The 27,449-nt window shown below is 40.2% G+C and overlaps 1 protein-coding gene across 16 annotated transcripts in view; it reads right to left on the bottom strand.

Annotated features, from left to right (window-relative positions):
* Positions 1 to 27,449, bottom strand: part of JAKMIP3 (Janus kinase and microtubule interacting protein 3) — a gene marked incomplete at its 5' end in the record, with an annotated part of 61,589 nt that overhangs the window by 7,926 nt on the left and 26,214 nt on the right. For 5 of the 16 annotated variants that reach the window (XM_081328430.1, XM_081328422.1, XM_081328432.1 and 2 more), the window contains 12 exons: positions 1,627 to 1,830; positions 3,787 to 3,864; positions 3,958 to 4,026; positions 6,008 to 6,073; positions 7,610 to 7,669; positions 7,769 to 7,867; positions 14,972 to 15,070; positions 15,614 to 15,676; positions 19,880 to 19,963; positions 22,162 to 22,290; positions 23,326 to 23,454; positions 27,296 to 27,355. In XM_081328430.1, the coding sequence (XP_081184556.1) occupies positions 1,627 to 1,830; positions 3,787 to 3,864; positions 3,958 to 4,026; positions 6,008 to 6,073; positions 7,610 to 7,669; positions 7,769 to 7,867; positions 14,972 to 15,070; positions 15,614 to 15,676; positions 19,880 to 19,963; positions 22,162 to 22,290; positions 23,326 to 23,454; positions 27,296 to 27,355 (1,140 nt within the window). The remainder of the gene's footprint in view (positions 1 to 1,626; positions 1,831 to 3,786; positions 3,865 to 3,957; positions 4,027 to 6,007; positions 6,074 to 7,609; positions 7,670 to 7,768; positions 7,868 to 14,971; positions 15,071 to 15,613; positions 15,677 to 19,879; positions 19,964 to 22,161; positions 22,291 to 23,325; positions 23,455 to 27,295; positions 27,356 to 27,449) is intronic. The other 11 variants (XM_081328431.1, XM_081328435.1, XM_081328423.1 and 8 more) reach the window with 7 other exon arrangements.

Here is a 27,449-nt window from a genome sequence, read left to right as displayed (position 1 = left end):
GTGAACATATTGTGAGCCATGATATGCTCAAAGTTAATACAGTAACTCATGTAGCAACTTTCCTTTGCACAGATACAATTGTTAACTTCATAAAATGAGCTCCCTGCTTCAAGACTAGCCTCACGGTTTATAGCAGCCTGTTTGCAAACGTTTTCCCACTGTGATCATTACAGGATCTGCAACTATTAAAGCTGTGAAAGTGACTCTGTATAATGGAGTGATGTGGCTGAGGACATCTGGGATCTCTAGGGCTCCTTGTTGCTGCAGCAGCCCCTTCCTTAAATGAGATTTTTAAATCAAATTTAAATCGATTTTAATGTGCGCATTTTTACATTTTTAATTGCTGTTCTGTTTATCTTTTTCTGTTTTCTAAGCTACCCAGAGTTGCCGTATTAGGGAAATGGGCAACATATACATTTAATAACTAAATGAATGAATCTTTATTGTCAAAGTACAACCATGTATATACATTGAGATTAGCTGAGCCTCCCTTCGTGCTCCCACCCCACAACTCACAGTGACAACAAACCTCCATCTTATTACACCATGTGAACTAATTGCACAACACACCAGCCTCGTAAGTCAATTCTGCATAAAGTTTATAAAAGTTATTTCCCGTTCAAAAGCCTTATTTAAGGTAAATTTAAGGTAAAATTATTAATGTGGGTTCCAATCTACCCAGAGGTCACCAGGACCAGGTGTTGCTGTTTTTTTTTAATCCCATTTATATCCCGCCCTTCTCCGAAGACTCAGGGCAGCTTACAATCTAAAGCACAAATCAATGTGCTTAGCAACAGCCTTCATTCTATGTATATGCCTGCTTATTAGGGCTTTTGGGGGCCCCCAAGCGGCATTATTACAAAGTCAGCTTATTGTCCCCAACAATCTGGGTCCTCATTTTACCTACCTCGGAAGGATGGAAGGCTGAGTCAACCTTGAGCCTGGTGGGACTCGAACCTGCACTAATTGCAGGCAGCTGGTGTTACTTAAGGAGGCATTAGCCCACTGCTCCACCAAGGCTCTTTTATACTTCTGAGCTTTCAGACTCATGCTGGAGCGCATTGTCAGGGAACTTCTCTCTACCAGTGTGTTCTTTGGGCTATTCTGTGTGTGGTATTTATATGGTGCGTGTTGTGTGAGGCTTTTTAGTTATTGATTGGCGTGTTGATGGCTGGCTATTAAGTCTTTGGCTGTTGCTTCCTTGTGCTGCCAAGCCCTCACCTCCTAAGTATTTGATAAGCTGGTGGTAAATCAGCACTCCTGTTGACTTACGAGGGACTTCAATCACTTCCCTGGCTGTTTTTGTGCCTGCTCGTCCAACAATCTTAGTAGTTAAATGTATGTCCTTGTTCATTGCAATGTGAGGCTACCAATGAGTTTGGGTCTCCTCAACTGACCAGTCACTTGTGTTCTTGCACTCTGGTGGTTAAGCTTCCTCCTCTGAAAGCTTGGAAGACTAAATGTCCTGGTCATCAACCCAAATTGGATCCTGCAATATTATCCTGGGACATGTATATTCACCTTCATTTGTGAAAATTATTAATCGCATAAGCAAAACAAAAGTGACAGTCATTGTTCTTCTTGCAGAAGGCATTCTTAGTGGCACAATATCCTATTTTGTCATACCTGTTGTGCATGTTGAATATGCTCCATCCTTTCTCGGAGAATCTGAGTGTCCCTTTCCCGGAGTTCACTCATAACCTGCCGTTTCCATTGTTCCACAGCATTTTTCAACTTCTCTCTCTCTTCTTCTGAAAGTATTTCTGACATTTTGGCTCCTGCTTCCTGCTGTATTGCATCATAGAGCATGGCTTCCAATTCCAAAATGTGCTAAATGAATGAAAAATCAAGCTACTTTATTCCTATTAAGTTTGGGTGATGGTGATGGGGGTTTAATATATTTTGTGACTATTTGTTCCATTGCTTCTTGTCCTTCATTGAAAACATGGCAACAGACCTCTTCTCTTGCCTCCCTCTTTAATGCTGTACTAAAGTTATTCTTACAGAGCTCATCTATTTAAAGCTCAATCACAGCCAACAGATCTTTTTTAGATGACTCAGTTGTCACTCCATATTTCAAGATCTTAGAAAAGGAATCACTTTCAAGTCATTACTCAAATCACCCAACTTGCGGTCCATTTTCCAAACTTAAATGTAGAGTACTGTAGAGAGATGTGAAATATATTGCTTATTGATAGCACCACTAGATGGTACTCACAAACTCACTCTCAAGTATACATATCATTATGTAGTCTAAAGATTTACACAACTTCTAAATCTCACAATATTTCTATTCTCTCTCACACAAACTCATTAGCTTTGGCACAATTAATATTTTTAATGGTTCAATGACCACAACACTATGCATAATAATATGATCATGTCTGCTGCTCAAAAGGTTTGTGGAAGAATTCTGGTGTAGAGGTAGATCTCTTATGGCCAGGCAGAACATGGGTTACACCAGAACAGCTGCCAATTGAAGTTAATTTTTACCATACTGTGTAACCATCTCTGCCCAATGCCCTTTGCAAAATGATGAAATATTATTGAACAAGCATTACAGTATAACTGCTGTATTTAAAAATGCAGCTAATCCTGTTGAACTAGCCCATCATTTCCTTTTTAACAATTTCTCTTTTTAAATCATTGTTTTTTTTCTGACAAGGCAATAATTCTGCATGCATGTTCAATATGAATAGAATGTACAAAGAAATCTCTATCCTAGTCAGAATCAATAATAATATTCACATTGTTGTGAACAAATACTACTAATAAAATAATGGTCCTTAGGATAAATAGATGGACAGAAATGCTGAATCCAGTCTAAACTGTGTTACCAACCATAAAAATTAAAAAGTTGTGGAATGAATATTTTGTCTCCAAGTCCAGAAATGGCGCAGAAAACTTTTATTGATGAGCTAAGCAAAAACTGAGATATTTCCATATCTCTGCAATGTTTCAAAGGGAATGCTAATCACAGCATGGGTTTGCCTATGATAACACAACACGCCATTCCATGTGAATTATTTAAAGTCTCTAGGGGACTTCAAACTCAATTTTGTAATCTGTAATATATGATTAGGTGCTGAGTGGAGCATAACAACAAATTCTCAATGGATTAAAAATTAAATTTGAGAGAGTGAGTGAGTGTGCAAAAATTCTCAAGAGAGCACAAAGTGTTAATCAGCTATGGCTACGTACAGTCAGTCATTGAATTGTGGCTTTTTCCAGCTCTAAGTGATAGAAATTGGACTTGCCAATATTTTGACCAAACGAGTCCCAGTTATCTTAATCTGATTCATCTGAACCATTCTCCTTACAGCTTTATGCCCCGTTATGTAATTTTATATAAAGTAAATATACTTTACTATACTTTTCTACTAGTGTATAGGGCTACTTGGGTAAGAGTCCATGGGATAGATGAGCTGTAGTCCTGATCAAACTGTCTTTCCGAATGTACTGTTAGTTTCACAGAGGGAAAAAACATCAACAGATACTCGGAAATTACATCTGGAAATTTTGCCTTGAGGTTGAAAAAGGAGAGACCCCCTTTTTACCTACTCTGATCCAATCACATTACATTAAAAAAAAATCAAAACCAGTTTCTAGGAATTAAGTCTGTGTGCGCCAAATCCCAAATGTAATGCAGGTTCACTTTAATTAATGAATCTTTTACACTACTTCTCTGAGATAGAAAGTCGCTATGTGACCCAAAGATTTCAGGATTGGTTCTCACTTGGGGAAAATGAACCAAAGTAAATTTTGTCCATAGACTTTCATACTTACCTTATGTGCTTGATCTAAAGACTGCTTCCTGTAATCCAACTCATCATCCAGATACCCCTTTTGTTTACTAAATAGGTCCTAAAAACAAGGAGATTTGGGTTATACTGATTTTTCTCAGGAAATACAGTATGCAGTCACTGATTTTAAGTGTTTGATGAATCTGTGCACTACCTTTTCATTTTCTAGGTCTATCATCTTTTGTTGGAGTGCTGATTCTGTAACGTCTATCTGTTGTAGCCACTGCAGAGAAATGAAGAAAGATCAGATTTGATAGGCCTATGTAGGGTTTGTTCACCTTGGCAACTTTAAGCAGTATGGACTTCAATAAAGGAGAATATTTGTAGCTCAGGGTTGAAATGAGGGGTCCTTGGTGATCCCTGAGCTTTGCTATTTTCTTGTAGACATTTCATTACCTAAACTAGGTAACCTAAATCAGTGCTAGTAAGGTGTGAAGTAATGAAACATCTGCAAGAACACAACCAAGCTCAAAGAAGTCATATACAGACTTCAGCTCCCAGAATTCCTCTGCTAGCATGCTGGCTGGGAAATTCTGGGAGCTGAAATCCACAGAGCTTAAGGCAGGAGTGTCAAACTGCCGGCCCGCAGGCCGGACATGTCACACAGAAGCCATGCCCACCCCATTGCCGGCAATGGCAAAACAGTCCCAATACGTTGCGCAACGTCACGTGACATCGCAAGTTTGACATGTCTGGCTTAAGGTTTTCAAGGCTGACGAACACTGAGCATATCAGACAAAAGACTAGGCTTCACTGCATGTGACTGTTGGTTTTATAAAAAAAATATCTCAGTATGCTCAAGATCTTTAAGTTTGACAATTCAGTTATAATAATCCTATTTAAGCATTGTGATTTAGCACAGATAATCTGATCTTTGGACTCAATCTCTCACATAAAGGAGCTGAACATAATGCCCGCATAGGTATATTGTCAGATACTAACTGTAAGCCTAAATTATAGTATGATATTTCTGTACCCAAATCTAAGGCACCTCCATTTTACAAACATGAAAAAAATTATTTAGGTAATGTAACTGAATCAAACCAGGCACTGATCAGCAAACAATATTCTTAAAAATGTTTTGTAAGAGAGAATAGAAAATTAGGGATAGAGGGAACAGCTTGAATTATTTTAAAGATACTAGCTATGAACATACATACCACTTTGCTTCATTTTGTTGCTTATACCACTCATATCAATTTAATAGCTATAGATATTTATAAGGAACTTGCTTGGAAATGGTATTTATAGCTTTAGTTACTCTAAATTTTGGTTACTTCATCCCAGCATCCCAGCAACCATACAGACAGACAGAATTGTTTCTGTATGAAGCAGAATATGACCTGACAGCCCCCCTACCAGTTATACTGGTGAGGTGGAGCTCTGAATGTCATTTTCAGGCAATGATAAAAGTAATTTGTACTCTGTTTCCCTGAAAGTAAGACCTACCCCAAAAATAAGTCCTATCTTGATGGTTTTTTGGGGGGGCGGCCCTAGTATAAGACCTACCCCCCAAATAAGCCCTAGCTTGATGTTTGGGGGGGTTGGCCCTAATATAAGACCTACCTCAAAAATAAGCCCTAGTTTTGGGGTGAGGCACACACCTAAAAATCAAGCTGGGGTGGGGGTGTGGAGCTGCCCCACGTCTCCCGCACCCACTTACCTCGCAGCCAGGCCTCTCTTAGCCGGCACACTTCTTCTGCTGCGTCTTCTGCAGCAAGGCCTGTATTTCTCAGTCACAGGCCTTTCCAGAAGGCCACTGCAGCCGAGAACTGAGCTATGGATTGAATCCGTAGCTTGGTACTTGGCTGCATAGGCCTTCCAGAAAAGCCTGATTGCTAAATGAAGGTCAGAATGCAGCTGCAGAATGAAGCTGCTCCTTCGGCTGCAGAAGAAGTGGACCGTCTGGATGGGATTGTGGGTGCCAAAGGTGAGTATAAAAAACACCCACCCACCCCCGCAAATAAGACCTGGTGCCTCTTTTGGAGGCAAAAAAAAAAGACCCGGTTCTTATTTTCAGGGAAACATGGTAAGATCAAATCTTAGATATGTTTTTGAAGGAAAGGTTAAAGAGGATGTCAAACCTGTTATATTTGCTCTACTTTTATAAATCATGATACAGTCGTGTTGCATCAGAGAATAAGTTATGCTAATGTAACTGGACACTAAATGCCTCTCGGCAAAAGAAACGACATCCCCATTACCTTTTCTGCCAGTGTCAAAACTGTTCTTGCTTGTATGACTACAACTTGCTCCTCATTCGTTAAGTTCTAAATTAAGAGCAGAATAAAAGTATTATCACAGCCTACGTCTCCGCATGGTTTCCCCGTTGTCGAGGCTGCTCTTGTCCTGAATATTTAAACATTTCTTAAAACTGTAAATCAAAAGTAGTACTTTCTTAGGATAGTACAGGTTGTAATTTCAAGATAACATTCCACCATCAGGAGGTGTTGAAATGGGTTGATCTCTACAAGCCACTTCAGATAAATACACAGATGTTGGCTTATTCCATCTCTGAAGTATCAATTATGAATTCTCAATAAATATGAGAAGAAGCATGATGATGTAGATAAATAACATTATTTATTTAGGTCTATTCTCTTCCAGATGTTAGAACCTGGAAATCTGGAGCAGCAACAGTAAATCACATCTCTGACTTTATGAAACAATAAAAGGTAAAGGTAAAGGTTCCCCTGCACATGCGTGCTAGTCGTTTCCAACTCTAGGGGCCAGTGCTCATCTCCGTTTCAAAGCCAAAGAGCCAGCGCTTGTCCGAGGACGTCTCCGTGGTCATGTGGCCGGCATGACTAGACGCCAAAGGCACACGGAACGCTGTTACCTTTCCACCGTAATGGTCCCTATTTTTCTACATGCATTTTTACGTGCTTTCGAACTGCTACGTTGGCAGAAGCTGGGACGAGTAACAGGTGCTCACTCTGCTATGCGGCACTTGGGATTCGACCTGCCAAACTGCCGACCTTCTGATTCACAAGCTCAGCGTCCTAACCCACTGAGCCACCGCGTCCCTTATGAAACAATACAGGGAACAAATCCTGAAGTCATTTGAAGGTATCCTGAAAAAACAGCCTTTTTATTTGTTTATAAGAAGCCCATTTGCACTTTATTTCCCCCCCGCCCTGACTTTAATCCTCTTCTCCAAAAATAATTGCCTATTGGTTGCATTGAACATCTGCCCATAATGCCTCAGTATTTGCAAATTAATCAATGGAAAGAAATGAGAAGCCTAATTTATGACCCACTCCGCTTCCCTCTCATCAGTGTAAATCTGCTAACTGCTGAGGCCTGGATCAATCTTGGCAAAATGGAAAATCTGCCCTTAGGTATGGTCTCTCTCATTCCCAACATTCAGTTGGCCACAGCCCTGCTGGTATTTAGGAAAACATAGAAATATGACTATTCCCACCAGGGTTGGGGCTGGGATGAATAAATTCACGAGAGAGGGTGTGAATGTGGGCCAGTTTGCCTTTTTCTGATTTTTATGGCTGATTGTGTTTTTTTTTAATCTTGATAAGTTTCCTGTAAGCTGCCAGAGCCACCTTGTTCAAGTTGGACAGACCTATAAATTCTTTGTATAATGTTTTTAAAACATCTGGAAAGGGAAGAGTATATGATTAAGGTTCAGACAAACATAACTTCTCTTAAATGAAGGCAAAGGCTACCCTGCTTTTCTTTGCTTCCAAGTAGATGTTGCGGTGACATATTGGGAAAATTAAATGGTGCCATAAGCAGTAAATTTAATAAACAAACATTCGCTGAAGCATGCACAATTAATTAAAGGAACATACACTTACGGCGTTATCCCCTAAAATATCCAGCTTTTTCATCAACTCTGCTACTAGTATATCCTAACGGGAAAGAAATAGTCATGTGAAAAGAACACAATATTAGACCAAATGAGAAACAAAAATTAAAAAGTGCAGCAAGAGCAACTGGGAATTACTTACTGTTACACCTTCTGCCTCGCAATAGACTTGGAGGGGACTTTTCCCTTCCGTAAAAGGAATGTGATGAAAATTAATTGCTGGTGATCTTCTTTCTCTCTCCTACAATCAAATTATTTGTGCAAAAAAAAAAAGGTGTGGTTTAATCATCAGCTTAGACGACAATACAATGTCATTAGTTAATTTTTCCAACGTAAGCTACAAGAAAAAAAATATCAAATATTTAAGTTGATAAATGAGAAAGTTTGTTTAAGGATTGGTTTTGGCCGCTTTGACTGGCGGAAATTCATTAGCTGCACAGCTGCTCCTGAAGAAATGCAAAAGAGAGAGAGAGAGAGAGAGAGAATAAGAGAGAGAGAGAATAAGAGAGAGAGAGAGAGAGAGAGAGAATAAGAGAGAGAGAGAGAATAAGAGAGAGAGAGAGAATAAGAGAGAGAATAAGAGAGAGAATAAGAGAGAGAGAGAATAAGAGAGAGAGAGAGAGAGAATAAGAGAGAGAGAATAAGAGAGAGAGAATAAGAGAGAGAGAGAGAGAGAGAGAGAGAGAGAGAGAGACCGAATTTCTGAGGAGATTTTCCCCTTATGATTCTTGGAGTTTTCCTTTTCCACTGTAGGTGAAGATGGCGCTTTGCCTTCAGCTCTAGATGGCTTTGCTGCATCCCTTCTTAGTGGCTGGTTTCTTGGCGCTGCTTTTCTTTCCTTTCCTTTTCCTCATCACGAAAAGCAAACTTGATGAAGAGTGAAGAAAGAAGAGGGCGGGCCAGGGCAAGCTGCTATTTTAAGCCCCTTCCCACTGGCCAGAGGGAAATTGTCAGAACATTAAAGTGCTATGACGAAGCATCACAAAAATGCTCCTGACGATAGGTGACTGTCTGGAAAGGACTAAGCCCAAAAGCTACAATGTCCCTCCCCCACCCCCAAAATAAGTAATGTCATGTTTATGTTTCTAATATGCTGGGAATACAAAGTCCGAGAAGTTTAGGTTTTCCTCACTTTCACTGTAAAAGCTCATCATACTGGATTGTGCACCTCGGGCTGCAGCAGAACGCTAGGAAAGACATATGAAAAGAAACCGGACAAAATGATGAACTCCTCATGAAACCACCAGAGGGCATCAGTTTTGATTCTGCGGCAGCCTTCAGTCTTACCAAAGAGAAGGTCAGATTTACAGAAGTAGGAACGAGATAGAAATCTGCCATTTATTTAGCAGACCGGTACAAATTGCTCTCAGCTAGTACAAGTAGCCCTCGACTTAGGACCACAATTGAGCCCAAAATTTCTCTCGCTAAGCGAGACATTTGTTAAGTGAGTTTCATCCTGTCTTATGACCTTTCTCGGCACCGTTGCTAAGTGAATCACTGCAGTTGTTCAGTTAGTAACATGGTTGTTAAGGGAATCTGGTTTCCCTTAACTTTGCTTGTCAGAAGGTCGCAGAAGGGGATCATATGACCTTGGGGCACTGCAACCGTCATAAATCTGAGTCGGTTGCCAAGTGTCTGAATTTTGATCACATGACCATGGGGATGCGGCAACAGTCACAGGTGTGAAAAATGGTCATAAGTCATTTTTGGTACGGTGTGTAAATCTGACGCGCAGAGCATCCTGTAGAATGGCGGAATGGTGAGATTGTGACTGGCGGAGAGGGCTTTACAACTCCTGGTACTTTGTTAGCCAGTGTTTTACCCGCCTATCGTCCAATCTCCCTCGATATGGCCGAGAACTTTCGCACCCGGGACATCTACTGACTTTGCCATCCAGCAGGCTTTACATTTTAATGAGTAACTGCCTAATTTCCTCTGACTTCCGTCCCCTGTAAGACTCTGAAGGACCCAGGTGCCGAGCCACTGTGAGAGAGTGGCTCGGAGGTACCATCTGCTATACCCCCTAGAGGTGAGAGCTCTATGGGGGCAGGCCTCATCCTGGATGTATTTTCCATTCCGCTTCCTGGTGCAGGCCTGCGGCCATCGTGAGAGGATGGTGGCCGACCTGCTCAGAGGTTACCAATTCGAGTGGCAGTGGAGTTGGTTAGGCGGTCTGGACATTTATTTACCCTCTGATTTAAGATCCTCCTTTTAATTATGGGTCTGCCTTTGCTGGACCCTCATGGACAATTATGGTTTGTTTACACTATTCCAGCACAGATTTACTCGCTCTCAGGGGTACCCCCCCTTCCTGGGTGCGACCCGCCTGCTTTTCTAGTTCTCCTCTTGATGACGGGCCCAATTATTGGGACCCTGAGAGATGGTTGGGTAGGGACAGGAGCCCCTTGTATAAATCTAAGAAGAGGCTCCTGATTTGTTTTTTATCTAAATATTTTATAGGGTTAGGGAGGGGGGAGGGTTTGCATTCTTGGTCGGACTTTGGGGGGTGTGCACCATTCGCTGGTCAGGCCAGGCCTGGAATAGATCACGGTCGGACGGGGCTTGGGCGGGTTGCCTCTGGGCCCCCGGAGCGGGGTGTGGGAATACCTATTCCCACGACGTTAGGGAATGGCAGCAGATGCTCGAACAGAGGGCCGTATCAGTACCCGGGAGTGCGCTCCCGCTGTCTTCAAGCGGTGATGCGCTCCGACCCTCTGGTTTCGTCTCATGGTCCCGGGAACAGGGATGAGCAGCCACCCGAGCTCAGGCTTGTGTATTTTAATGCCAGGTCCGTAGTTAATAAGGCACCGCTCATCCGTGATCTGGTTGAGGATGAGCGTGCGGACCTGGCTTGCATCACGGAAACCTGGTTGGGCCCAGAGGGAGGTGTCCCTCTGGTTGATATTTGCCCACCGGGCTTCCGGGTGCTGCACCGGCCTCTGGCTCAGAGTAGGGGCGGGGGTGTGGCGGTAGTTGTGAGGGAGACCTTATGTCCGCGGGAGGCCACCGTTGTCCAAATAGCCGGGTGTGAGTCTCTCCTCATGAGATGTGGCCCTAGGGCTCAGTTGGGCTTGCTGCTTGTGTACCTTTCGCCTAGTCGCATAGCAGCAGCCCTGCCTGAGCTTCTCGATATCCTCTCAGGGTTGGTGATTGAGTTCCCCAGATTTATAATCTTGGGTGACTTCAATCTGCCATCCCTGGGGGGATCATCTGAGTTAGCTCGGGAGTTCATGGCTTCCATGACGGCCATGGACCTGACACAAGTAATCCAGGGCCCGACTCATGGGGGGGGGTCACACACTCGATTTGATTTTTCTATCTGGCCGGTGGTTGGATGATCTGGGTGGGGGCTCTCCAACTGTTACGCCCCTGTCATGGACCGATCATCATCTCCTGCGGCTGGTCTTCCATTTTGCCAATCCCCGCCGTGGGGCTGTTGAACTAACTAGATGGTGGCCCTGGGGGCCCTGGGGTCCCCACCTGCCGCCTTAGTTCACAGCTCGGCCGAGGCCCTAGTGGAAGCCTGGGAAAAGGCAGCCACGGAGGCACTCGACCAAGTTGTACCCATGCGGCCCCTGACCCGGTGCAGATCCCAGTGGGCTCCGTGGTTGTCCGCGGAGCTCCGGGAGATGAAGCGTCGGAGACGGGGCCTAGAGAGCTGTTGGAGATCTAGCTGGTCTGAATCCGACCGATTGCGACTAAGGTCCTTCACAAGGTCTTACCTCGCGGCGATGAGGACAGCGAGGTCAAACTACTTTGCTGCCCTCATCGCGTCCGCAGATAATCACCCGGCCGCCCTGTTTAGGGTGACTCGCTCCCTCCTGAATCAGGAGGTGAGGGAGGAGCCCTTGCAGGGTCGTGCCGAGGAGTTTAGCCAGCATCTGTCGGACAAAATCGCTCGGATCTGGACCGGTCTGGCCTCCGACTGGGCAGAGTCTGACGGTGAGAACATGGGTGATCTTGTCGATGTCATCTGGGAGGAGTTCGACCCTGTGACTCCGGAAGAAGTGGACAGGATTATGGGGAGGCTGAGCTCCACCACCTGTTTATTGGATCCGTGCCCCTCCTGGCTGGTTTATTCGGCTCGGGAGGGGACACGAGGCTGGCTCCAGGCAGTGATAACTGCTTCTCTGAATGAGGGTAGTTTTCCTGCCGCCTTGAAGGAGGCGGTGGTGAGACCCCTCCTCAAGAAGCCTGCCCTGGACCCAGCTGTTTTAAACAACTTTCGACCAGTCTCCAACCTTCGCTTTCTAGCGAAGGTTGTTGAGAGTGTGGTGGCACAGCAGCTCCCTCTGTTCCTGGAGGAAGCTGATTATCTAGACCCGTACCAATCGGGCTTCAGGCCCGGGTACAGCATGGAGACGTCATTGGTCGCGCTGGTGAATGATCTCTGGCAGGCTCGGGACAGGGGTTGCTCCTCTGTCCTAGTCCTATTAGACCTCTCAGCGGCTTTTGATACCATCGACCATGGTATCTTACTGCGGCGTCTTCGGGGGTTGGGAGTGGGAGGCACCGTTTTATGGTGGTTCTCCTCCTACCTCCTGGGACGTTCGCAGTCGGTGTTGGCAGGAGGGCAGAGGTCGGCCTCAGGGGTCGGTCCTCTCGCCTCTCCTGTTCAACATTTATATGAAGCCGCTGGGCGAGATCATTCGTGGTTTTGGGGTTGGGTATCATCAATATGCTGATGATATCCAGCTTTTTATCTCCACCCCAAACCACCCCAGTGATGCCCTCTCCGTGATGTCCCGCTGCCTGGAGGCGGTCCGGGTCTGGATGGGGAGGAACAGGCTTCGGCTCAACCCTGACAAGACTGAGTGGCTGTGTGTACCGGCGTCTCGGGAAATTCAGAATATTCCACCGTTAATTATGGGGGGTGAGATATTACCCCCCGTAGATAGGGCTCGTAACTTGGGTGTCCTCCTAGATTCACAGCTCTCCTTGGATGATCATATAGGAGCTGTGACTAGGGGGGCCTTCGCCCAGGTTCGCCTGGTGCGTCAGTTGCGGCCCTATCTAGACCGGGATGCCTTGCGCACAGTCACTCATGCACTCGTGACCTCCCGTTTGGACTACTGCAATGCTCTCTACATGGGGCTGCCCTTGAGGACTACTCGGAGGCTCCAGCTGGTGCAGAATGCAGCCGCGCGAGTGGTGGTGGGAGTTTCCCGATACTCCCATGTAACACCTCTACTCCGTGAGCTGCATTGGCTTCCAGTTGCCCTCCGGGTAAGATTCAAGGTGCTGGTTATGACCTATAAAGCCCTAAATGGCATGGGTCCGGGTTACTTACGAGAACATCTGCTGCCGGCATCAACTTCCCTTCGTCCAGTGCGCTCCCACAGAGAGGGCCTCCTTAGGGTGCCGTCGGTCAAAGAATGCCGATTGGTGGCCCCCAGGGGGAGGGCATTCTCTGTGGGCGCGCCAGACCTGTGGAACCGTTTACCGGTGGAGCTCCGGACGGCTCCCGACCTTCGCTCCTTCCGATGTGACCTAAAAACATACTTATTTGAACAAGCCGGCCTGGTCTGATGGGTTTGGGGTTTTTTAACGTTTTGTAATTTATTAAAATTGGGCTATTGTATTTAATATATTTTTAATTTTTGTATATTGTATTTTATTGTATTGCCCTGTACACCGCCCTGAGTCCTTCGGGAGAAGGGCGGTATAAAAATTAAATTAAATTAAATTAAATTAAATTAAATTTTTTCCAGTGCCGTTGTAACTTTGAACGATCACTAAATGAACTGAGGACTACTTGTGGAGACATTGTGAAATTCCATTGTACATCAAGTGCAGGAAAGGTGTCCAATTTTACTAATACAGATATATGTCCTGGATCAGGAGTTATATTTGCTTTCATTTAAGCTGGGTCTCAATCTTAGTGCACAGGGACTTCTCTGAGACAATGCAAATTGCTATGCCAAGTAGACGTTAATACCTATTGACTTTTTATCAATGATTTTTTTCTCATTCTTCTTTTGCTACCTGTTCAGGAAAAAGACTCAATGCTTCCAATACCGGAAGCATTCACAGAAGATGCAGCTTTAGTAAGCAACACATTTAAGAGAAAACTGCAGGAGTTATTGGGGTGGGGGCAAATGTATGGCAGGCCAAGGTAGCCGAAAAGGCAAGGGATTGTGCATGACATTACTGTGGACCATACCCCAGCCCAGAACACAGTAGTGTGGCAGAGAAGAAAAATGATTTCCTGCTTGCAACGAGGTGCTTGCTTGATACAAAGATGAAGAAGTTGCTGAAATACCCTGGCTAAGGGAAACTACTTGTAAAACTAGCTCCCAATAAAAGCTACAGATGCAAAAATATGAAAACTATAGTACTGAAAGAAGCCCACTCTAGGGTACATAAACATAACCGGTTCTAAAGTGGGTGCATGGTGCCAAAAGAAAAGACAACCAAGTCAAACTGCAGAAATGTTACCAAAATAAAGACAGGCAAGTGATTTTAAAGAAGCTTAATAAAGAAATAGAGGAGAAAGAACTGGGAAGAATTGTATTATCTTGGTAGCCAGACCAGAAGTTATTTCATCAACCCAAAGACAAAAGATACAAGTTTTTTAGGCTTATACAGTACCTGTTATTAAAGGTAAAGGTTCCCCCACACATGCGTGCTAGTCATTTCCGACTCTAGGGGCCAGTGCTCATCTCCATTTCAAAGCCGAAGAGCCAGCGCTTGTCCAAGGACATCTCCGTGGTCATGTGGCCGGCATGACTAGATGCCAAAGGCACACGAAACGCTGTTACCTTCCCACCGTAGTGGTCCCTATTTTTCTACTTGCATTTTTACGTGCTTTCGAACTGCTAGGTTGGCAGAAGCTGGGACGAGTAACAGGCGCTCACTCTGCTACGCGGCACTCAGGATTCGACCCATCAAACTGCCGACCTTCTGATCGACAAGCTCAGCGTCCTAACCCACTGAGCCACCGTGTCCCTTATTACCTGTTATTACCTTCCCTTTATTTTTACCAAGTTCTTAAAAAATCTTGAACTCTAGTTTTTAATGACATAAATCAAATTAGGAACTGTGATTGACTTGGAGGAGGAGACAGCAATTGCTTAATTTCAGCCCTTAAAGTAGTCTTGGGGAAGCAGGGAGAGTGATGGGTTGGGTTGGCATGATGTACACACTCACGCTACTCATTCATAATGTTTCTTCAAAGGCAACACTTCCACAAACAGACAAAGGGGTGGGTCAAAGGACAAGATGGGATATGTACAGATAGTCCTCAACTTACAACACTTTGTTTAGTGACCATTCACAGTGAATGAGGGACACATGACAAAACTTGGAAACATGATAGAACTCAAAACTTCTGGTACTTACTTACCTCAAGTTCTAATATTCTAAATTCCAACAGTTCATTTTGATCTTTAGCATCCTGAACCTCATGCTTTAGCCGGGCCTCTTCTACTTCCATTTGTTTTATCTAGAAAAGCAGAAGGATTTCCCCCTTTTTTTTTGGTCAACAACTTGTTTTTATTACACAGTGACTAGAGAACGGATTATGGAAGCTAAGAGTGTGAGCTCTAATTCTGCTTCAGCCATTAACTCAGGATTATACTTTATCAAACCACCACTGCTCATCCTCACACTTCTATATGTAGATAATAGTATTAACCAATTTTTAAAACAAATTTCAGAGCTAAGGTATATGTGTTCTGTGAAAACTGGGAAGCCTAAATGTTGTTGTTATTCTACAAAAAATGAAAGTCACAATTTTGTAGCTTATGTTATTTTAATCTTCAGAATGAAGATGCCTAAACAACATTGAGAATACAAAAAAACCCCCACCATTTCTGACTGGTGACAATTCTTCTCTAAGTTTGGACTCAATTAAATAATACACCTTTTTAATGACAGAGGACTTCACCAAACAAATACATTTCATTAAGTGGTCTTTTGCCTTAGGATTTTTCTTTACTGATACGTTTACACTTATTTTTATGTTTCTTATGAAAGCGGAAGATACCTTTTCCACAAGCTCTTGGTTTCTTTTGTATAAAGCCTGCTTTTCTTCAATCCACTTCATGTCCTTAAAAATAAAAAAATTAGCATTAGAGAAAAGAGATGGGTAACATCACGAATCTTTAAAAAAGGCAAAACATTTGAAGAGAGCATATATGTGCATAAGAAACTAGGAAAGCACAGCTGAAATTTGTCTTCCTGATTTGGCTTCAGTAGTTTCTATCTAGAGAAAAATACATTTTGACTTTACAACAGTCTTTTGAAGACCACTGAAATGAAACACACTATCTTCTTCTTCTTCTTCTTCTTCTTCTTCTTCTTCTTCTTCTTCTTCTTCTTCTTCTTCTTCTTCTTCTTCTTCTTCTTCTTCTTCTTCTTCTTCTTCTTCTTCTTCTTCGGGTTGAATGTATGGTTTTGTTTCATTTCGTTTTGTTTGTTTTACTGTTTTGTGTTTTATTTTCTATGATAAAATAACTAAGGAAATAAATAAGAAAAATAGAGGGAACAAAGCAAGAACAAAGCATCTGTTCAAGAGAAGAAGCTAACCCAAAGGATTATGTTCTGGATTATGCACCAATAATATATACCAATAAAGGAAAATATCTGTAGCTCAGAGTTGAAATGAGTGGTCTTTGGTGCCCTCTGAGCTTAGTTGCAATGAATCAAAACATCTCAGAAACCACCAACAGACTATACAGGAGTCTTCAAACTTGGCCCTTTTATGATTTGTGGACTTCAACTCCCAGAATTCCTCAGCCAGGCACACTGGCTGAGGAATTCTGGGAGTTGAAGTCCACAAGTCATAAAATGGCCAAGTTTGAAGACTTTTGGACTACTACATCCGCATGGAATCAGTGTAGGACCTGCCTGAGCAGGGGGTTGGACTAGATGACCTCCAAGGTCCCTTCCAACTTATTATTATTATTAAGCCAACTAAAGCCCTTCAAAACATTCTAAGTAAGCCAAATACCCAGCAGCAGCAAAAGAAAAAAAACAACAGGAGTCATCAAACAACATACAGTGTAATGATTGCAACAGCGACTTTGTACGACAACCAGGCAGAAGACTAGCAGAATGCATCCATGAACACCAACCAGCAGTCAGAAGACATGATGAAAACTCTTTGATTTCACAACATATGGACAGACTTAACCATAGTTTCAATTGGGAAACTGTAACCATCCTAGACTAAGCCAAGTCCAAAATGCTAGGGAATTTCTAGACACATTGGCATTCTGACAAATTAGTCATCAATAGACACATAGACATAAACACGTGGACATAAACAATATCTCCATACTATGCAAAAGAAGCAATCAACAAGCAAAAAGGGAATAAAAAGACCAAAACACCTCCCCATCAATCAGCACCCAGATGAACACAAAGATTAACATCAGACCAACAATAAATAAACAACATCAGACCCCAATACCCCAAACACAGAATGACCAAACAAGCCAACAGTAAACAGCCCAAACAAAGATCTATAAGACAACACGCCTCCACCCCCCACCCCCCAACACTGACAGGGAAAGCCACACGAATATAAACTGATGATGTTACCTAGTTTGGATAATGAAACATCTGCAAGAAAACAACCAAACTCAGACAGCACCCAGGAACCCTCAATAATATATACATCCAAGCTACCTTCCAAAAACTCAGTTTTATAGCCAAAACTGAGCTTAAAACTAAATGAGGTCAAGAACTAAGCGATGGATTTAGTAAGTGCATTTCTGGGAGGAAAAAAATATATCTTTTTTTCTCTAGAACTCTAATGTAAATTTCTCCTACAAAAGAAAATAAATAGAAGTCAAATAAGAATCAAATCAACCTCCCCCTGGAAATGAGATTGGCAGCAGCTTTAGGTAGAGGCAGTGCTTGAAAAGGGGAAAAAGAATGTCAAAGGACTTTTAAGTGTGCAGCAAGGAAGGATGAGCATGAACACAGACAACAGGTGTTTGGACGTTCCTAGATTGTCCAACAAAGGCTGCCGAATCTCAACAATTCTAGGGTGATGGTAAGGATAGGAGAGAAAATGAGAGGTTCACCCTGAACAATGAAAAGAAATCACGAAGAATCTAAGTAGCCTGACTCCTACGACGATGTGACGAAAGACTGGCTGTTAAAGACAAAATCACACCAGAGGTGGCTACTGGATTGATAGCAAACCCCACCTCTCCCCTGGTTGCTTGCTTCCCTACCCATCCATCTTTTATTCTTACATCGTTGTAGTCTTGTTGTTTTCTTTCTTACTGTTTATTCTATCGTTCCATTACTTTGTTACTATTATATTTACACCTCTTAACATTTCTCCATTGTTACTGTTGTAAGCCACTTAGTGTAGCCCCACGGCGAGGTAGGTGGCAAATAAATTTAACAAATAAATGAATAAAATAAAAGGGGTGAGGCTTTCTGGTGCTATTTGACCAATTAGGAGGGTGAGAAATGTTAATGGAATATTTTTCCTGCCACTGCTCCATATTAATCACTTAAAGTTTCTTCGGTTAGGTAAGTGGGTTTTACAAGTCTTATAAGAATCAGCTAAGCTCTGGTATTTTTTTAAAGAATTTCTCTTCAGGTTAATTAGCGCACACCGCTCCACACTTCAGTTGTAATACCTATATATTTGAACATTCGAAAATCACTTTTCTGACATTTCTTCTAAATTTCGGCTCACCTTTTCCAGAAAAAAAATGGAAACAATTGAATTGGGAAAAACACAATATGTAAACATACATGAAACAGAGAGCCAGCCTCTCTCAACCTTTATATAATACCTATCATTATGGCACTTTCCATTCTGGCTAGGGATATTAAAAGGTTAGTAGTAAAGGTCCAACTCATCTGGCGAGTACTAGATTTAAGTAACAAAATGGTTAAAGCAAAAAAATGAATAAATTGTGAGTATACTTGATTTAGAGGAAAACAACTGGATATTGAGCAGCCTATGCAATATAAACTCCCCAAAGAGATCATGATATGAATGGAAATCACAAAGTTCTGTTTTTTAAGGACAATAAATCAAATGAAAAGCATATATAACTGATAAAATATTGATTTATATTGATATAAAAATGTTGATGTCAGAACTGCATAAAATGCATTAAATATAGAAGCTTATGTCTTTTTATACAGTGTTTATTCTGGTAGATTGAAACACAGAATTCAGTGAATTTTAAAGACAGAACCCATTCAGTACATTCTACACTAATTTCTTGTTGATTTTCAAGTATAATTCAATTTGCTGGATTTTGATTTTGAGCCATGCTATTTGATGGACAGTTCTCGTTTTCTGGTATTTGTCTTTTTTCTGAGACCATCTTTCTCTCTCTGCCTGCTCTGCTTTGAATTTTAATAGTCATTGCTCCATTCACACAAAATAAAGCATTGTTTAATGGATAGAAAAGGAGCATAAATAAAAATGGACTGCAGGATTGCAGCACATTGCAAATATTAATAGCAATAGCACTTAGACTTACATACCACTTCATAGTGTTTTACAGCCCTCTTTAAGCAATTTACAGAATCAGCATAGTGCCCCCAACAATCTGGTTCTCATTTTCCTGATCTCGGAAGAATGGAAGACCTTGGTCAGGATCAAACTCCTGGCAGTGGGCAGAGTTAGCCTGCAATATTGCATTCTAACCACTGTACCACCATGGCTCATTATGTGTTATAATATGGAAGGTTCTGGACTTGAATCAACCTTCAGCTCACTAGAGGATTTTGATCCACTAGCTTTCTCACCAAACTTATCTCACAGATTTGTTTCTATGGGGAAAATTCAAGGATACAATGCTATGCATGCTACCTTGAGCTCTTGGAATAAAGGCAGGATATAAATCTAATAAATAAACTTACTTGTTTATTGTTTATTTAAATAAACAATAAATAAAACCAGGAAATATGGTTTATAGTAAACTAAGATCTACATCTGTCCAGAATTTGGAACTGGTGTATTTAAATATAATTTAAATTATAACTTGCAGGTTAGTGGAATGAAGGAATCAGAAAATGTGGAACTGAACCCCAAAACAAGCCTGCTTCATCCCAAACACAATGTTCAGAACCATTTTCAATTCAGCAGATTATATTTGGAAAACCTGGACAATCTCCAGAAGAGCTTGGAATTCACAAGAGATTGGGTTTTGCTCATACTTCCACGTGAACTGTCCCATTGTTAGTTATCGTATAATGATAACTTTCGATAAATTTGTTACAATAATGTGAACTAGCACAAAGCACTTTTTTCTCCAATGTATATTACCTGTCCTTGTTCAGCAAGTGCCTTTTCTAGATCCTCTATTTGAGCTTGGGATCTCTGGATTTCTGCCTGAAGCTGCTCACGAGTCTGTAGGATGGGATTGAAGAAATGTCAAACTTACTCTGATTGCTGCTATGCTAAATTACAATGCAATCCTACCAAGCTGAATGGTCTAAGCCAGGGGTAGGCAACCTTGGCTCTTTTATGACTCGTGGACTTCAACTCCCAGAATTCCTGAGCCAGCTTGGCTGGCTCAGGAATTCTGGGAGTTGAAGTCCACGAGTCCTAAAGGAGCCAAGGTTGCCTACCCCTGGTCTAAGCCAATACTGCAGACACTTAAATATTTAGTCACACATTCAAATAAATCAATTGTACATTCATTTTATCCCTAGGACATGTTTTCATGGAAGGATATGAAATTGGAACTGATACATGCTAAAGACAGCCATAGCTCTCTTGCACGAATTCCAATACTTCAGGAGCACATTTTCATGTTCATCATCCTGTATCACCTATTTCTTTTAGATTATTAAAAACTGATTTCATGTAATAACCATCAGTAACCATAGGAAATTGGTTACAAAATGGTGAAAAATTATGTGCCTGTACAACTTTACTAATAACCCTTCATTTACTTTTTTATTTTCTAGCATTTCTGTCTACAATGCCATTGAATTCCAATTTGATCCAAGAAATTTGTTAAAAGTAAAACATGTCTTCGTTAGGGATGTTTACTTCTTAGCTGGGGATAAGTTGATTAGTATTTTCCACTTTACGGCAATTTCATTTAATGTTTAATTGTATACTTAATTATATATTCAAGTATGCATGTATAAACACATTGATCTTCAAGACATATCTCAGAAAAAAAATTCATATGTTTTTCAACTGGGAATTGTACTGGAACGCTGGAAAATATGGAAGCAGATCGATAATTATGTGATTAGATTTCCATTTCTGCAGTACTGAAATCCACAAAGATCATCTTCCGAAAGTTTTGTTCCTCTTGTTTAAAAGCTCAGGATTTCATATTCATTCATTCATTCATTAAATTTATATGCTGTCCAATAGTTGTCTTATCAGTGAGAGAGACAACATATAAAGTTATAAACAAATAAATAAGGTTATATATGCAAATTGCTTACTTTCAGAGACCTCAGATTTATTGCATCTGATATTCCATGAGATATTATTCCATAGAGAAATCCTATATCGTGGAGGCAGAGGAAAAGTACTAGTTGGTCTCGTCACATGTCCAGAAAAGAGAGGAAACAGGTCTTGCTCTGCCACCATACAACATGGCTAGAATGCATATTTGTCAAATTTAAATATCTAGTTTACTCCCTGAATTTTTATGTTTAAACAAAAGAGATGTGTATAAGGTACTTTTCTGAAAAAGGTGATCCACAAGGAAGAGAAAACAGAAATCCACATGCTCAAATTATTCAGTTTAGAATATATTTTTATGAAATGTGTATGGGTATTTAATTAATATTCAAGAACATGGATTAGAATTTCCATAGACTTTAATGTCAAGGGTTTTCCTTTAAGCACTGTTTCCAAGCTAAGGAGGGCTATTCTTGGTGTGTGCTTATATGTAAATTTTTAATAATTTCCTTCATCATTAGACAGACAATTGTAATTTTATTCCAAATTTAAATCAACAAAAAATGTTGTAGTATGCCAGGAAAAGAAAAAAAGAGACTGAAAGCCATGATTTAGATGCTCTGGTTTTGCTGGTGGGATGCTGGAAATATGTGGCCTGCAATGCAATAATCAAAGGATTTCTTAATAAGTGTAGTTTTTAATTTTTTTTTTTATTATTTTTTTATTATTTTTTTTTATTATTAGTTTTTATTGGTGGGAGAAGCAAAGCAAGTCTGCTAAATGTCGAGCATTCCTATAATTTCACACAACTCCCTCTCACAATTTATTTATTTGTTTTTTATTTAAAATGTTTACATAGCTTCCCAGCTTATAACACACATGGAGTGGTTCCCAGTAAAGCATAAATCTATACTGTGTATCTTTAATGCCCCATTCTCAGCATACCTTTTTAAATAGGTCCCTCTAAAGAAGGGGAGGGGGGTCCAACCTTGGCAATTTTAAGACTTGGCTGGCTGGGGAATTCTGGGAATTGAAGTCCACAAGTCTTAAAGTTGCCAAGGATTAACACACCTGTTCTAAAGGTGAGAGGGAGGGGAACTGAAAAATGTGTAGAAAGTTTAAGAACAACATGACATGGTTACAAGCCTTTACTTTCATGTAATATAAGCCATTTAGACCTTAACTTCTCGTTCAGCATCCAACGTCCCTCCAACTTGTTCTTGCAACAGTGCATATGCCCTCTGTAAAGCTTGATATTCCATTGTCAGTTGCCTGAATCTTAATTCTGTTTCTTCTTTTGCCATACCCTAGTATGAGAAGGAATGCAAAACTGAATTGGAGATGCAATGACCCCGATAAAGCAGATCAATACCATTCATCAGTGTGTTTATGAACAGTATAAACTCTTCTATGAAATCACACTGTGAGAGAATTATAAAAAAAGGTTATGCCTTTATTAATGGATTAACAGAAAATATTTTTAATGCAAAATCTGTGCTAGTCTCCCAATTACATGACCAAACTAGGAACCGCAGCTTAAAGTCTACCGATGATTTTTCTTGGACCAGTGCGACTTAACAGATACTTTGGAGCTAATCTATCTATGTGGTCCCCAAGAGTCAACAATGATCGCATATAATCCATTTAAATTAACATTTTCTCTAAACATAATTTATTATTATTATTAGCATATGGCATTGTTATAATAGCCAGGAGACCACAATGCTATTGCAGAATAGTAGCTTGGCTTACCAAGGTACTAGCCCTATTACAGGAAACACTTGTGTGCTTCCCAAGGTGCACCACAGGAGGGTCAGCTGGCTTCACACCAGAGAGATGAGTGGCTCTTCTTCCAGAATCACCCAAGGCCCTTTCCCTTCCCGGGGTTGCCTTGCAAACAGGAGCTTCAACTGGGAAGGTTCAGAGCTGTCAGGAATCTGCCTACTGCATACTGTACCAGCTCATCTCCTCACCGAAATGGTACCTATCTATCTTGCATCAAAAATGCTTTTGAACTGTCAGGTGGAAAGAAGCCGAGGCGAGTGACAGAAGCTCACCCTGCTAAGCAGTGCTAGAGCTTGAACGGCCGGAGCTGAGACTATCTCAGTGTCATTAAGCCACTGAGTCACCACACCTCACTCTAAATATAAGATAGAAATATTCTCCATTTTGAAGTCAGCTCTAGAAGAGACCTTGTGGCTCATGGTCAATGGTATACTGCAATGATCTCCCTGCTAAGTTTATATTATTACTACTAGAACAAGAATACATTTAATTACATTCCATATAGTATCTCTTTAAGCATAAGTTCCTTTTTGAACATTATACATATCATAAATTACCTCTTCCAAGTTATCTTCTGGTGTGCAGGGAGTTTGATCTGTTCGATCCGTTTGATATGAGATTGAAGAGCCGTCAGATTCAAGGGAGGCTTCTTCATCGTACCCAAAAAATGTTTCCACCACTGGCTTCTGACCAAATGACAATGTGTAAGTACAAACGAGCCATAGTTGCAAAGATGTTAAGCATAACAGACATAAGGAATGATTAGATTTCCTTCTTCTGGACTGCAGGGCTATTTATGAATTTCAGCACTTTTCTCATTATATAGTAGTTTATCAGATCTGTCATACAAAGGGGCAGCAGAGTAAGTAATAATTATCCATCAAGTGCACTTCATGGTTTCCTAATCATAATGAATACTGAGGCAGCTTTTGAACCAGCATAAATCTTCTATAATTTCACTAGAGAATCATCACAAATGAGAGTAAACTTGATATTTAATCTATCGTGGGATAAAAAAAATTGGCACTATCATCTATGAGTATTCTCTCAGTGCATAAAAATGGGATTGTGAACTGGAAGAAAAATCTTTAAATGGACTTTTGTGGAGATAAAGATGTTTAGGAAGAACAGCTTAAAAAGAGGGATAAGAGGAGGGGGTATAAATTGAGAAGGAATGGATGGGGAAGGAGAGCGTCAGAATGGAAGTTTTTGCAAAATAATTGATTTAGGGATTGGTAGAGATGAAAAAGCTCTATGGTAGGACTTATATTGTCTTTAAAAAGATAATAAGAGAACAGATTGGCACCCTTTCATATATACTGATTGAAAATATAGGTTATAGTTTACCAAGAATATCCCACTTTTCCGGTATTCTAAAGAGTTTGGGCTATTTTACTCATGGAGGAGGGAAATATCTTTCCATTAAATAGCTCCAAATAAGCAAAGAACAAGTGTTTATTTTAGTCAAGAATCAAGATAAGAAAGCAAGTAGAAATTTCTTGGAATTCACTTTGCTGCAATTCACTACGGGGAGATGTTTAAGCTTCTGAAATTTAGGGAGAAATGTTGAGGAAATAGCCGAGATTTGCTTAGCTCTTCCGGCTTCTAAGAAGCTGTTGCCAGATGTTCAGGAATAAAGACTGACAGACTCATATGCAGACATCAGTTTGGTTTTTTTAATAGATATTTTATTGGTTTTTAACTATAACAATCTCCAGTGCCTGGTGTACAGCGTGTTGTCTTGGTTTATATTTTAGCAAGAAAAAAAAGGACAGTAATAATTAATTAACAGTGAAGAATGATTAAATTTGATAATTCCATAATTAATCTACTACTTGATAATACATTTCTTTGACCTTCCCTTCTCCCATTTGTATTTTACTTCTTCAACCTTAGCCAAAATATAATTCTTAATATTTTCAATATATAAATGATTAGGTATAGGCATTTTTTATATTTATACAAATAATAATAATCTCTCTAAATAACATTTTTTTCAGCTTATATTATTCTCATAACCATTATCTCATTAGTTCAGCATGCATCCTATTTTTTTAATTTTTGTTTGCTTAGATTCTCTTATATTCAGTCCAATTCTTATCAGTCATAATTTCTTCATATTAGTCATCTCACTGTCTAAATTTTCCCATTTAGGTATATCATCCCAATATTTTATGTCATACATTATAAAAATACTATACTTTTTATCTGTCTTATAGTATCTAGATATAACATCCTTTTAAATCAGTTTATATTTTTCTTATATATTAATAAAAGTTACATCAACCTACTATTTTAACACTTAATATATTATAAAATATACTATATTACTTAAATCTCATTATCCTTCTTGTTATAAGGCCCCCTTATGTTCAAAATTCTCTGTTCTTTTAGCCATATTCAAACAAATGTTTATTCACGTAATAGTCCATCTGGTAGGGCGAGTCAAATCTCTTATATCTGTCTCTGATCATCTTCTTTTGCCAAGTAATTTTCCAAGTTGATGTAATCCACTTACCCAACAGTTCCTGTATTTTTACAAATGTTGGGAATACAAAAGATGAAGTAAGTAAGATAAATTCTTTCTGTCCCCCAAACTTTAATAGTTCTCCTAATAATTACATTTTTCTTGTATCCGAACCTTGTAGATTTTTTTCCTGGTGTCAAATTGTAATTATTTTCCTTTGTTATTTCATCAATTTGATCATACTCTCCTAGTTTGTAATCTGCTGTTTGATTTGTTTGTTCCTTTGTTGTTATTTCCTGGGTATTTTTTAATTCTAGATTTAGATTGGAAATATGCTTATTTAAATCCTCAAAGTTGTTTCAAATTTTGTCATGGTTTGAATCTATTGTCATTTGTATTTGTCCTAACATTACAAATATTTCTTCTTCAAGTATTTATCTTGTCTTGAAGTATTGCTTCTGGAGGCCCTTGATTTTCTGGGCTAAGTCCTTCAGGAGAAAATATTGAATGTGGCATCCTGTCATGTTTTGATACGTATTTGATATCCATGTTTTCTCCCCCCTTCAAATAATCTTTCATCAATGTTTTAATTCAAAAGTCAATTTATCAGTCAGTCAAAATTACAGATTCAGTATATTAAGCCACTTTAAATACTTCCTGCAAATTCTCCTCTAAAAGATTATTCAAAAAGCCAAGGGTTTTTTTGCCCATAAACAGTTCTTAGCTTTAAGCAACAGTCCAGGTGTTTCCTTCTTCTTCTTCTTCTTTTTCTTTCAAACACTTTTTAATTTTATAGCTGGCTCTTCCTTTGTTCCCAGCTGTCTTCAAGGTTATTTGCAATTCAAAGGAACAACTTTGTTTCTGGGCATTCTGCCAATTTCTGAGTCCTTATTGTTAGTGTTCTATTCCTTGATTCTCCACTAGATGTCAGCAGTTGTTTCTTTTTTCAGTTTTTCTTTCAATCAAAAAGTTATTTTTTGTTATATATTTTTATAGTTCCATCAGAATTATTTTAGGGTATAAACTTGACAGTTTTTTAGTTCCTAGATTTGTCCAGACTGAAGTATTTTAAATCAAATTTTAGTATATCTATTTCCACCTTTTATTAATTTGCTGCTTCCATCTGTAAGGGAATGGGGATATAGTCCCCTACCTTCACTTCTGGAGGTTTTCTTTCTTTGGGGATCTTTTCAAGGATTTACATAGTAGATAGAAGAAAGAAGATCAGTACTCTCACCAATTCCAAGCATGCTGTTCACCAATGTTTAGGTTTGTGCTCTGGGACTTCGGCTGCAAGCAGCTTGAGCTAGTCGCTGATCGCAAGCTAGCCTTTCTCCTGTCAGGTTCAGAGGACTTTCCCCAGATCAAATGAAGCAATTGCCATCACTTTGTGATTGATGGGGTGCCGCTTCTTCACAGTCACCTCTCCAGGTCAACTTCAGATCCATCTAGTGAACAGGAACACTAAACAGGAAGAAACTAGCTGTGGAGAGCGGAGGTCTGCTCTTGCACGGCCATGTGCTGCAGATGCCCAGAGATCAGTTTAGATCAGTGGCATTTTAATTCAAAAAGTATTTTTTTATAGGTCGTGGACAGATTTTGAACATCTGAAAACCAATTTGAGTTCACCGTTCAACTGAGCTTTTAACATTTCAGTTAAAGTATCTGCCTCTCTGTAAAATTTATCCAGAAGATTATAGAAAAAGCACAATTTGAATTAATTTAAATATTGGAATAAGTTATCAGTAAATTTTTGACATTCTTAATGGTATTTGTCTGTATAATTTTATATTAGAGCTGCAGCTGACTGGAGTGACTTTGATTATGCTATTTTAATAAAAGTCTTCATGCTTAGATTGAGTTATGTAGTTTTGAAGGGCAAGTGAAGCTGTGAATTAATAGGGGGAAAGATCTACATTCCCACTGTTTATAAATTTCTCAAAAGCGTCTGGTTAAATCTGTGTGAATCCAGATGCTCGGCCAGATGGAATCTTTCACTATTCCATCAAATCTCTCATAATACATGCCTGAAAATAAGCTTTTTTACATTATTCACTTACCTTGGGAAATTTTGCAAATTTCTTCCTTTGTTTCTTGTATCTTAAAAGCTTGTCACGCTCCTGTCCAAGAGAAATGAACAAACAATAGTTTGAGCTCTGTACATGAAACAATCAAATTGTACAGATAACCTATGGTGAAAATCAGAATACAGCA

This window comes from Vipera berus (assembly GCF_964194415.1).
Source record: "Vipera berus genome assembly, chromosome: 5".
In the NCBI taxonomy this organism is placed as follows: Eukaryota; Metazoa; Chordata; class Lepidosauria; order Squamata; family Viperidae; genus Vipera; species Vipera berus.
The sequence above is the reverse complement of the archived record's forward strand: the minus strand, read 5'-3'. Positions and strand labels throughout refer to the sequence as shown.